The following is a 13965-nucleotide window of genomic DNA, read 5'->3' on the forward strand; positions in this document are numbered from 1 at the left end:
ATTCTGTGCCCAGCCAAGACTGCGGCAATAAACATTAATCAAACATTAATAATCAAAATATACTTTCATCTGCTAATTTCCTTGAATCTAAAGAGGAGGGGAGTCTTCTGTCTAAGCCCACAAAAGGAATCAGGCAGAGCTAATAATAAAAATCCAAATCTAACTCCCAAGTAATAAGCCATCCTGTCCACCAGCTAAATGTAAGGGGCTTTTCCTATTTTACTAAATCTAATCTGATCTCAACCTGGAAAGGACTTGGTTTTCCCAGTCATGAGTCATGAGAAACTAACCAGATAAGCAATTCAATAGCTGTGTTTCCTCCTTACCTTTCCTCTTTGGGTTTCGTCCCATCTACTAGATGTCTAGTGTCTGGATACTGGAAAAGTAACTCTTCCTGAAGATCTACCAATGACCTCAACAATGCTTTAAGGGCTTTGTGACCTGGGAAGGAAATGAAGCACAATTAATTGTAGGTACAATTAATTATCTATAATTCTTCTAAGAGGGCAAACCTGCAACTTATGTCTCCTGAGCAGTTCTAGTGGAGGGGGTTAGGTCAGAAGAACATGCCAGATACATATAGAACTCTCTGAAATACAGAATTTCCAGTGGAAATAACAACAATGCCTACCTCATAGGGCTGTTATGAGGAACAAGCAATAATATGTGTAAGGTGCTTAAAAACTATCTGCAAATAATGAGACTTCAATAAGTGCTTAGTTTTAAAATTTATTTAGTTGGACAAACTTCCTGTCATCATAACCTACTTAAGTGTGCCCTTGGCATCAAATTTCTTGGGTATATTTCTACAGGTTACTCTCTGAGCTCTTGGATTATCCATCTTACCAATCAATGCAATTCCTCCTCTTCTAAAAAGTACAACTCAGTCCTAGGATTCCTACCACCATACTCTGTCTCTGGCTTGAGTTGCATATCATTCTCTCAGTCTCTTACATATTTCCTTATGGAAAATTCCTGTTCATATATTAACATTCAGGTTTAAGACTTTCTATTTGCAATACTAAACTGTATATTAAACACATGTATGGAGATGATGTTCTCACCTGATTCTCGTGGCCAACAGGATGCATTTGTATATAGCCAATTAGGACCAGGTATGTAGGCTATGACTAAGAACTTTCAGAATAAAAACTGAGAACACTGTAACTTCTCTACCAGAATAATCCTACTAAGGAGGTTAACCAGACACTGGTAATTGCCATTTAGAGAGCACTCATTCCTCTCCTATAATCAAACTTGTACATTCTTAGTAACTGGCAAAAAAATCTTCATATGAATGCTCTATCCCACCTTCAAACATGTCATGTCAGAAACAGATCTTCTTTCCCTAATACTTCTTTCTTGTCCAAATTTCTCTTTTCTGCTTAGTGTGTATTTTTATAGGAGATCAATGATATTTGGGGGTTTTAAATGGTTGTTAAATCCTGTATTTTCCATTCATATTATCACTGGTAACTTGTCCATTTATCTCTGGCCATATTCATATCATCACTTCTTCCTTTTCTTTTTAAATTTTTTTTTCTTTTTTTGGTAGTACCAGAGATTGAACGCAGAAGTACACTACTACTGAGCTACAGCCCTAGCCCTTTTTCTGTTTTGAGACAGGGTCTCGCTTAGCTGCCCAGGCTGGCCTCAAATTTATGATCCTTCTGCCTCAGCCTCCCTAGCTGTTGGGATTTCAGGGACCCACCACCATGCCCCACTCTTTGTTTACTTAAGTAACTGTAATCTCACAAGCATCCCTACATTCAACAATTCCTACTTCTTTTTTTATGTTCCACACTAACTTCAGCCCAAACATCAGTAATATCTTATTCTTTCTTTTCTGCTTCTGCTTCTACCTTACCCAGCTTGACCAGGCTTCTCACCATTTTACACCCCAGGCGGATCCCAGGCACAAATCCCTTTTGCATTTACAATCCCATTTCAACAGGGCACCAACACAGGTTAGACAGCTCTCCACGTGTGTCCTACTGCAGCCTTCTATTCAACATACGGCTTAGAGCTAACCTACCTAGGAAAGCCTTCACAGAGTGACCAGAAGGATCATCTGACCCAGTAACTACTTTGCATGGCTTCAAATAATCTGCATATAAAACTATGTAAATACAACTTTCTTGTTTAAAATAATATAAAACCCTTGATCATATCTTTTCTAAATCCCATACTCTAATCCTTCTATAATCAATGCATATCTGTGCCATTTAGGAGGATTTTAGAATATATAAACCGTTCCTCAAAAAAAAAAAAGTCCAGAATGCCTTGTGTTGCAAATCAAGAGTCTAAACCTGTTGCTCTCAATCTCCCCCCCACCCCACCCCCCCCACCCCCGTTCTTTTTTCTTTTGTGGTACTGGGGATCAAACTCAGGGATTCATGCATGCTAGGTAAGCACTCTGCCACTGAGCTATACCCCCAGCCCTTTTTAATTTTATTTTGATACAGGGTCTCACTAAGTTACCTGAGCTGGTCTCCAACTTGTGATCCTCCTGCCTCAGCCTCCTCAGTAGCTAGGATTATAGATATAAGCCACCAGGCCTAGTTTCTCTCAATCTTGAGAGAGAGGGGGAGTAGGGGAAAAAGAGAGGGAAACAAAATGAAACATAACTCTGTTTCACCAAATATGGAAATAACGTTTTTCATGAAGAAGAAGAAAAAAGTAATACAAACGAATTTTTCTTTCTGTTAACTTTGGGAAATGGATCAAATATAAACAAGATGAAAAGTATTCAAAAGAAAAGAATAAAGAGGTAACAATTTTAAAGGCAAAATTTACTCAGTCTAAATGTGCTAGGTAAGTAGAACAATACAAATTTATGTAAATAGATGGAAAATTTTCAAAGGAGGGAGGAAAGTAAAGACTTCAAATGGTAAGTACAAATATGTTACCTCAAATGACCATCTGTGAAAGGAGCCGATTATTTTAAACAGATATTCCATAGTAGCTAGAGTTCTGAAAGTATATGTTGTAGCAAGTCTTAATAATTAAAAAAAAAAAAAACTAATACTTGGAAGAGTGCCCATGAAAATATATTTATTTCATCCAAATGAGTGAAATACATAAATATTAACCATTGCTCTTACCTTCTTTTCTAGAAATGGTCATACGGATTGTTTGTTTGCAGTGCTAGGGATTGAATTTAGGGCCTTGCACATGCAGGCAAATGTTCTACCACTGAGCTATTCCAGTCCAAATGGCTATATCTTAAGAAATAGATCTTGGACAGAGGTTGTAGCTCAGTGGAAGAGTGCTAGCCTAGCATGTGCGAGGCCCTGGGTTCGATCCTCAGCACCACATAAAAATAAATAAATAAGAAATAGATCTTATGTTTTTCACAGAGAAACCCCAAACCCATTTTGTATTTGCAAAGTGTATGTTTGGTTTTGTTTTATTTTTTTGTTTGTTTGGTTGGTTTTTTTTGTTTTGTTTTGTTTTGTTTTTTTTGGTACCAGAGACTGAACCCAGAGGCACTTAAATACTGAGCCACATCCTCAGCCCTTTCTATTTTGACACAGGGTCTCACCCAGTTGCAATCCTCCTGCCTCAGCCTCCTAAACTGCTGAAATTATGGGATTATGCCACCCTGCTTGGCTTGCAAAGTAGTTTTAAAGATTCTCCAGGCCAACCCTTGAAAACATTAGGCTAAGTAAAATAAGCCAGTTGCACAAAAGGGAAAATGTTATATAATTACACTTAAATGAAGTACTTAAAATAGTTGAATTCAGAGACATATATAGGTATATGCTGTCTGACACATCTGCAATAAATTTTTTAAAACTGACTTGAACAAAATTAAAGGCTTGTATAGCTACCTGAAAGTGGCCCTTAAAAGTGGTAGTCTTAGGGCCTGGGATTGTAGCTCAGTGGTAGAGCACTTGCCTTGCATGTGTGAGGCTCTGGGTTCAATCCTCAGCACCATGTAAAAATAAATAAATAAAAATAAAGATATGGTTGGGGATGTGGCTTAAGCAGTAGCACACTCGCCTGGCATGCGTACGGCCCGGGGTTCGATCCTCAGCACCACATACAAACAAACATGTTGTGTCCGCCAAAAACTAAAAAATAAATATTGAAAAATTCTCTCTTAAAAAAAATAAATAAATAAAATAAGGTCATTCAGGTGGCCCTGACCCAATATGACTAAAGCCTTTGTGAGAAGTGTGTGTTAGGACAGAAACACAAAGGAAAAGATTTAAAAAAAATAAAAAAATAAAGATATGGGCTGGGGTTGTGGCTCAGCGGTAGAGCACTCAACTAGCACGTGTGAGGTGCTGGGTTCAATCTTCAGAACCACATAAAAATAAAGGTATAAAAAAAAAAGTGGTAGTCTTAGCTGGATGCAGTGGTGCATACCTGTAATCCCAATGGCTCTGAAGGCTAAGACAGGAGGATCCTGAGTTCAAAGCCAGTCTCAGCAACAGCAAGGCACTAAGCAACTCAGTGAGACCCCGTCTCTAAATAAAATACAAAATAGGGTTGGGGATGTGGCTCAGTGGCTGAGTGTCCCTGAGTTCAATCACCAGTACCAAAAAAAAAAAAAAAAAAAAAAAAGTTGTAGTCTTTTGTTGGATATTTTGACGATTCTTGGTTATGCTACATGTGAGAATTGTGACTTGCTTGTTGGTGAGCAGCTATAAACATTGTAGACTACTTTGCAGCTTCTTCCCTGTGTGGTTTCTGATTTCAAGTTTTAGATCATGGAAAATAAATAGTGCCTACAGGAAGTAAGGCACAGGTACTTTGCTCTTCCTAACCTTTTTATTTTTTTATCGTGTTAACAAAATAACATAAAATTTACCAATTTTTGCCATTTTAAAATATACATTAAGTTCGGTAGGGTAAGTATATTCACATTGTCATGCAGTCAATCTCTAGTACTTTTTTATCTTTCAAAACTGAAAGTCCTACACATAACTCCCCTTTCCTCATCCCTGTAGCCTCCCACAAACACCATTCTACTTTCTGTCTCCATGATTCTGATGACTGCAGCTAGCTTATATAAGTAAAACCATAAACTATTTGTCTTTTTATAATTGGTTTATTTCCTTGGCTTAACATCCTCAAGGTTCATCCATGTTGTAGCATGTGTCAGAATTTCCTTCTTTTTAAAAATCTGAACAATATTCCATTGTTTTTTTCCTGTTCTTTTTGAAGAGGTTCAATTTGAAGTAATACAGATGACTTTTTTTCTCTACAGAGATAAATGGGATGGTAGGATTATTTATTATATTCTAGTCTTGGGGGATCTTTTTAAAAATTGTGGTAAAATATACATTATATTACCATTTCAACTATTTTAAGTATACAGTTCAGTGCTATTAAATACATTTAGAATGTTGCATAACCATTACTACTATCTATCACCAAAATTTTTTCACCATACCAAACAGTGTATTCATTAAACAATATTTCCCCAGTTCCCCTCTTTCCCAATCTCTGATAACTACTTTTTTTCCCCATAGCTTTACTGAGATAAAATTGAAGTACTATAAAATGCACATATTTGAAGTATGCAATTTGATCAGTTTTGACATGTATACAACTAACAATCAATATACAAAGCTCTGGTAACTATTATTACTACTTTATCTCTATGTTGTTGTTTTGTGGTGCTTGGAATTGAATCCAGGTCCTCACAAAAGCTAGGCAAACACTACCATTTGCATAGCAATGTGGATATACTTCACTACTGGACTGTATATCTAAAAGTGGTAAAAATTAGTAAATTTTCTGTTATATGTTTTTTAACACGATAAAAAAATTAAAAGTTTAGGAAGAGCCAAGTGCCTGTCCCTTACTTCCTGTAGGCACCATGTGTCCATAATTTGAAACTTGAAATCAAGAACAACACAAGCCAACAAGCAAGTCATAACTCCACTCCAACATGTAGTATAACCAAGAATTGTCAAAACATCAAACAAAAGACTACAACTTTTAAGGGCCACTTTCAAGCAGCTACACAAGCCTTTCATTTTGTTCAAGTCAGTTTTTAAAAAATCCATCGCAGATATATGAGACAGCATATCAATCCAGCAAGAAAATAGAGAGCCAATATCAGTAAATCAAAGTGTGCCTTTGTGTTAATACTTTCTCATATGTTCTCATTTTATACACCCCCTCACCCACTCAGAAAGTAGCCCTCAAGTATTTAAGCTCCATTCAGGGATAGCACCACCATGCATCAAAATGTCAAGAGACCTACCAGAGATGAAATCTGCAATTCTGTGCTTCTAACCACTACCAAAAAAAAAAAAGTTTATTAAAGTAAATGTCACCAATGGCCCAACACCTTGACAACTTCTTGTGAAGGTATTTAGCAAACAGAAGCCAATAATCATTTCTTTGCAACCTGAGGGTCACATTTTTGTCTAGATGGTGTGTAAAACCTGAAGACAAAATGGAACAATCCTTTGCTGGAGGTAGGCAGACTCCTCAAAGCCAAAGCTGACAACAGTGAGGGAAGACTTTCCTAGAGTCTGGAATCCAAGAGTGAATTTCTCCCAGCCAAAACAAATAAAGCAAGCCCTCTTTATTATTCATATAGTACGGAATTCTATTTGTTTAACCCTGTGAATAATAAGTTGAAATCAACCGTTTCTAATTTACCTCTAATTTTTCTCCCAATTATTACTAGAGTTAAATGTTAAGAAAAACAGCCAAATATGCTTTCTTCACTCTCCTTTGTGTCACATGGCCACAAAACAAATAGAAACTGTCAAAGATATCCAGTTTATTTTGCCCTACATGGTCCACTTCAAGAAGTCTTTCCTTGAAGAGGAGATTAAGGAGGACATCTGCCTCACCATTTTACCAAGCTTCAACCTAAGCATCTGATCACCAGCTTTAGGAATAACTCTAAGTAGAGAATAAATAGAAAGACTACTTTATTGAGGGTTAGGAGCCCTGCACTTTAACTCACACTATTACTGACTAGTCATGATATGCCGAAAGGACCAATTTAATCTGTGAATCTCAGTGTTCTCATTTACAAAATGTAGATAATTCTTGGCTTACTGATCTCACAGAAATAAGGTGAAAAACAATAAATGTGTCATTGTCTATTTTAGCAGGGCACGATGATGCACACCTGTAATCCCACCAATTGGAGAGGCTAAGGCAGGAGGATCACAAGTTCAATACCAGGCTCAGCAACTAGCAAGACCCTCAGCAATTTAGGGAGACCCTGTCTCAAAGCAAAATAAAAAGGGATGGGGATACAGCTCAGTGCTCAAGTGCCTCTGGGTTCATTCCCTAGAATCTGGGGGTCGGGGGGGAGGTATTTCAAAAAGCCAAAAATCATTGAAATAGAAGGCATATTACTATCAAAAATCGTCACCTTCTACAAGGTAAAATTCTTTTAAGCTCTGCTTATACAGATCTACAGCACTAGGATTGGACTAGTATTCATATTCCAGTATTCATTTACATGCTGCCCGTATGCAAGCATTCTATATATAAAATGTCACCAATCTAAAAACCATTTTGCCCTAACAGCTTTATTTTTTCCCCTGATTCATCTAGGCTGTCCAACACAACAAAATTGTAGGCAGAGAATCAGTTTGGACATGGCACACAGTTCATTAATTAGATTATAAACCAATAAGTAAACATTTCTGGCAATGGGATAGAGGGGAAATTAGAAAAAGTGAATGTATAAAGTAAAATAAAGCTAATCTTACCAATTTTTAAATGTCTATACAGCTATTTTAAAATAAATAGGCAAACAAATTTACATACAAATACACATCAACTCCCACATTCCTATTACCCCAGATAAAATACATTGAACTGGAATTTACAGAGTACAAGAACATTTTTTCCCTCCCTCAAAAGTAACTCCAGAACTAGAGCTAAACTATAGGTCAAAATGACACACGATATATTGGCCTGAGAACAATACTTTTCATTCAAATCCACACAAGCCTGCCACTTGCACTAGTCATCCCCAGCAATTAATCCCCCAAGAAAGACGTTTGATTAAATCTTTTCAAGCAAATCCTTTGCTTTGCTTTTGTTAGTTCACTTCTTGTCAACATCTATTAAAATATGCCTTTAATTCTCCCACAATCTTAAAAAACACCGATTCCACTGTCTTCAACTTTAATCAACTGTATGGCCGGCATTTTTCATTTCATAATAATGTGCTGCTTGGAATTCAAGAGGCAGGCTCAGCATCAATCATCTGGTAAGAATTTTTCCACTGCAATAAATATGCAAATGAGGAGAGCCAGTCAGTCGTATTTCAGGCCCGACTTGCTAGTGTTTTAAAAAAGACACAAATTTATTAATTGCCGGTGGCCAGAGGAATCCTATTACTTTGGGCATTGATTACAAAGCTGTGTGAGTGATTATTGTGCAACTCGCGGGCTACCCAGGCATGAGGAAAAATTATTAAAGCAAGGCAGAGATTATCAACTCAGAATAACAATAAGCCTTAACATTTAGGCCCTAACTTCTTCAACAAAGAATTACGTGAAGGCTCCACTGTATCATAATTCCGAATTCTGTCAGTATTACTGTTTGGGCTTGTTCTATATTCCCCAAGCAGAATGGCGTTACCAGTAAGAAAGAGGACTGCTGGTTACAAATTCCTCAACAACAACCATTTGGATGAATGGCTATCATTTTTCCGTAGGTCCAACTAGAATTTTTATGTATCAATGTAAGTATACACATGCACAGGTGTGTGTGTAGAGACAAGCACAGATTTAATAAATGGGTACACTATCATGAGGACTGATTTCAACTGGAATAGTATAAGGAATTTTACCCAGTGTGTTGGACAGTTCTGTGGACCAAAAGCAGGCTTCTTTTTTTTAATGGCTAAATAATGTCACACTAAAAGAACCTTGTGGGAGCAGAGTATAGGTACTTATATTCTAAAATCACAAAGGCTAAGCCACAAGCAGACTTGGGTTTTCATACCTCAAAGGGCACCACAGTAGAAAGGCACGCAATCTATGGAGGGGTCTGCGGAGAAAACAACTTGAGAGGCTAATTCTGAATGCAAAGTGTTTTTGTGAGAAACGTTCAATCCAAGACATATTAAATAAAATAAGAAAGAGGACTCAGCGGACAAAACTTATTATTTTTTTTTCTTTTAGGAGACTGATGTGGGGAATTCAGGGAATAAGTGGAAGTTGAAATAAGAGAGAGATGAAGACGTGATAAAATACATGGTGGGTGAGCCCCCCACAGAAAGAAACAACAAAAAAAGAATCTGTTACATTTTACATTACTGCCACACTAAGTAACATGATAAATAGTGTGCATTTGAGTTCTGTGGAGGGACATCCCACTCAAGCTGTAATTTCTGACCAGGCATGAATTTATAAGGAAGGCAAAGGAACTGCTGAATTTCTTAGGTTTCCCTGAATACTCTCTCAAACACCTTGATGAAGTATGTCAATAAATCCTTAAAAAGCCCTATAGGACACAGCAATCTAACTGATCAATGTACTTCCAGAAATGCACTGCAGTTACCTTCTACTTCACAGTTCCTAGATAGCCTCCATTGCTCCTGAGTACTTTTCCTAAAAAGAGAAATTTATTTTCTCCCTTTAAACAGAAAGAGTTAATGCTCAGAATACAAGGCTCTTAAGTTCAAGTTTATTTACAAGTAATTGTTTAAACTGTCTTAACAGCAGTTACACAGGGAGAGTGTGGATACTTTCATTTGTATTTTATATGCTTTTGAACTGCTTAAATATTTTATAAGCATATTACTTCTATGATTTAAAATTTTATTAAAATTTAAAGTAAACTGTAACGTAAGGAAACTTATTAAAAATCCAAGTGGCCCTCTCATTTCATTTAAAATAAAGTCTGATTTTTCCATATTACAAAACTGTCCCTAGGTGAAACTGTCCCTAACCAAGCGCCTACATTCTCAAAGTCATATGGGTATAGAAATAGCTCCAAAGAAAATGGGAATTCAGAAAACACTTTTCTGAAAAACAGGGATGTCACACAGAATTAATCACTCTTTTCCCAGGATCATTCATATCACCATCATCACACTTTCATTGTGCTGGGAGTCTGATTTCACTGCGTTAAGCTGCTGCAGGGCAGAGACCTACCTCATGCTGTCACTCTAGCATCTAACACATCACCTGGGCCATAAAAGCTATTCTACAAATGCTTTCATTTCAGAGAGATGATGCCTTATGCCGCATGGCAGAACATCTGGTCATACTGTCATTTCCAAATCCAAATGCTGATGAGCAAACCAAAGGTGACAACTTATTTCTGAACTTTAATGTCAACTATGTATTCTCAACAAACGAACCTTTTGTTAACAGATGCAAAGTTGCCAAACTTGACATTTTACTATTATAGCATACCAGTTATAAGATGCATGGGCTACTCACAACATTTACTAGACTTGGGAATTTCCATCATAAAAATAATTAGGTGAGTTACAATGCATGCTAAAGAAGACTTAAGAACTGCCACCACTTACGTGGATAAACTGAGGCTCAGAAAATAAATGATTGTTTTGTTTCTTTGCATATTAGTAAAATAAGGGTTGTTTATTTGCCAATTCAAAATAAAACACCATGAGAGGATGTGTTCAAATAAAACTACTTAAATGGTTCTTTTTGCACTAAGAGCAGCTTACCTATATCCATGCCTTCTCATGAGCTCCTTGAAAGCAGAGACTATGAACTAGTCACCTTTTTATGCTTGTTACTGGCGAATGGCAGACTCTATATGGTTGAATATATACATACAATTAAATATATTCTACATTTTAATCTTTTTCTTTGGCCTGTACTTTCTATGTGTGCATTTCAAGTCTTCAAAGAACCATATGGGTAGTCTAATATTCATTCACATAACTCTTTCAAGAAGAGGGGAGCACTGGGACCAAGGCTACAGCGTACAACTATACTACCACTTTAAGATTAAACAGTTAACACTCAATAAGTACCTACTAAGTCCTTACACTACTAAGTCCTTACACACACTACCCAAAGAACTTTGTATACAACTATTTCAATTCTCACAACAATCGTTTGAGGTAGTATAATTATTTCACCATTTCACAAATGAAGAAAATGAAACATTACCACAAGCTTTAAAAAAAAAAAAAACTGGACAGTTTTCATTTTCTAGATCAATGTACCCTTGTGGGTTATGTATCAAAACTATCTGGGGAACAAAGTGTAATAAAATTGTCAATTACTAGGAAATGACAAAACTTCCCTCATCAATACTGTCACACAAGAAAAAAATACTAGTGAGGCTCTGTTAAAATGTCATGTCTGTCTAAATTTGGTTCACACACTTGAAAAGACAAAATGGGGAAACTAAAGGAAGCCCAAATCACATAGAAGGAGACCAGGTACCATAGGACAAGACAAAGGAACACTTCTTTAACCTGAAAAAGAGAATATTAAGAACTGAATTAATAGTCTCTAAAATACAAAGGCCAAATACATCAGAAAAGATGCTTAGCTTCACTGCTAAAAAATTTTAAAAAGACATAAAAATTTAAAACAATGTGACAAATGACATCTCATATTAACCTCCCTCTAAACAATTTGCTGGGCTTGGGACACAGCTCAGTGGTAGGACATTTGCCGAGCAGTGCAAGGTCTTGGGTTTGCTCCTCAATACCACAAATTTTTTTTCATTCATTAATTAAATTTAATAAAACAATGTGATATTTTTCTGACAGTGTTTAATTCTAGGGGGCATTTACAACTAGTAAGAGTTTAATTAGCACAACATATCCAAAAAGCAGTCAGGCAAAACATATCCAAGTTTTACACATCTATCTCCTACTGCATGGCACATACCTGTAATCTCAGAGACTCAGGAGGCTGAAACAGAAGGATCTCAAGTTCAAGGCCAGCCTCAGCAACTTAGCATGACCTTAAGCAACATAGCAAGAACCTGTCTCCAAAAACAAACAAGCTAGGGATTTATCTCAGTGGTAAAGTGTCCCTCATTCCTGGATTCAATTCCCAATATCACAAAAATCAAAATAAAGAGTTAGGTACAAAAATAATATTTTCAGGATTATTTATAATAATAGGTTAAAACTGTAAATATCTTAAGTGCTCATTTATAAGGGAGTACTTAAAATTTAGTTTAGTAAGGAAACATTTTGTGCAGCTAGAGAATAGGTAAGTATAAGTGGAACATGGTTTGAATTAAAACAAACCACAAGAATGTTTTGGGGGCTGGGGATGTGGCTCAAGCGGTAGTGCGCTCGCCTGGCATACGCGGGGCGCTGGGTTCGATCCTCATAAAAATAAAATAAAGATGTTGTGCCCAACAAAAACTAAAAAATAAATATTAAAAAAATTTTTAAAAAAAGAATGTTTTGGGGATATTTGAGATAATCTGAACTAGGTTAAATGAGATGATAGTATTACATAAGAAATATCTTCATTTTGATAAAGCCATACAAAATATTTACAGGGAAAATGATATGGTGATTGTTATTTACATAAATTATTTAGAAAAAAATATTCAGAAAAAGAAAACAAATACAGCAAAATATTTTTAAGAAAGAAAAGGTAGAATGATATGGGAAGATGTAAAGCATGAACTTCACCTATCCTTTTTGAAAGTTTATGCTCACATAAAGTATCTGGAAGGATATTCAACAAAATTGTTAAAAATACTGAAAATATAAAAAAGAGGACTTTCGCATTCCACTGCGTTACATATTTCAGTATTGTTTGTAGTAGGGAAGAACATACTTGGCTGTGTTTGCAAAAAAAAAAAAAAATACTTTTATAACAAACAAGTTTTACTTTTATTATTTTTTTAAAAAGCCATTAAGATTAAATAAAGATCTTCAAGAATATAAAGAGATTTTCTAAAGTAGATGTAATTCTCCCTGTCAACAGATAATCAAACAAGAAGAAATCGATTAAAATACAACTAGGAGAATCAGAGGTGGTCAAAGGTAGAGTGACAAGATCATCCATCCCTAGAACTAGCTTAAAATTTTGCCTTTTGATTCACAGAGGAAATAACAAGAACCAATAAAAGTAACGGAGAAATGCTTACCCTCATTAAACACTGGGAAATGTCAATTAAAAGAAATGTAAATTAAAATAAATAGACACTATCTTCCATTTATCAAAGTGACAAAGATGAAACAAAATTATAATACCCAGTGTTGACAAGAATAAGGGAAACTGATATTCATACAAAGAAGGTGAGAATGTAAACTGGTACAACTTTTCTGGAGGGCAACTTGGTGATAAAGATCAAAAGTCTTAGAATTGTGCATATCCTTGGAAGATGTACTAATTCTACACCTAGAAATTTATTTTATATAACAGCAATCATAGATACAAATAAAGACTTAGTAACAACAATGTTTATTGCATTATTTATACAAATGAAAACCTGGAAACAATCCAAATGTCCAATAATAAAGAATTGGTTAAAGTACCCATCTGATGGAAAGTCTATGCCATCATTAAAAATAATGCTATAGAACAATAATTAATGACATGGAAAAATATTCACGATATCTGTTAAGTAGAAAAAAATCAGACTACAAAACAACATGGAATATGGTTCCATTTTTGTTCTAACTACACCACCCAAGAGAAAAAGAAACTAGAAAAGATATATACCACATACCAACATATTAAAACCACTTAACTCTTAACTGCTAAGAATCAAGGGAAACTATTTCCTAATTTTGCCTCACCCTCCATGTTATAACAATGAATATATATTATATTTACAAGAAAAAAATCCCCTATCTACCTATTTCTTTATCATCTAAGAAGTTTTACCTGCCTATAGGGGAGAGACATCAGCTGAGAGGTTATCTAGCTCTTCTATGAGAAAAGAGTATAGAGAAAAACATCATCTTTAGAAAAATTGAAGGATGTATCTATTATTAGAGCTTGAAGCTTTCTGTCCTACAACAAATTCCACTCCATATTTCTCCTGTCTTCATTTGTT

At 35.7% G+C, this 13965-nt stretch overlaps 1 protein-coding gene across 1 annotated transcript in view; it reads right to left on the reverse strand.

Moving 5' to 3' along the window:
- The window catches only part of AATF (apoptosis antagonizing transcription factor), a 113316-nt gene that overhangs the window by 64964 nt on the left and 34387 nt on the right, over window positions 1-13965 (reverse strand). Inside the window, exon 5 of the mRNA XM_081270018.1 lies at window positions 327-441. Within this exon, the coding sequence (XP_081126144.1) occupies window positions 327-441 (115 nt within the window). The remainder of the gene's footprint in view (window positions 1-326; window positions 442-13965) is intronic.

The sequence above is a fragment of the Spermophilus citellus genome (genome assembly GCF_964194105.1).
Source record: "Spermophilus citellus genome assembly, chromosome: 17".
Taxonomy (NCBI): Eukaryota; Metazoa; Chordata; class Mammalia; order Rodentia; family Sciuridae; genus Spermophilus; species Spermophilus citellus.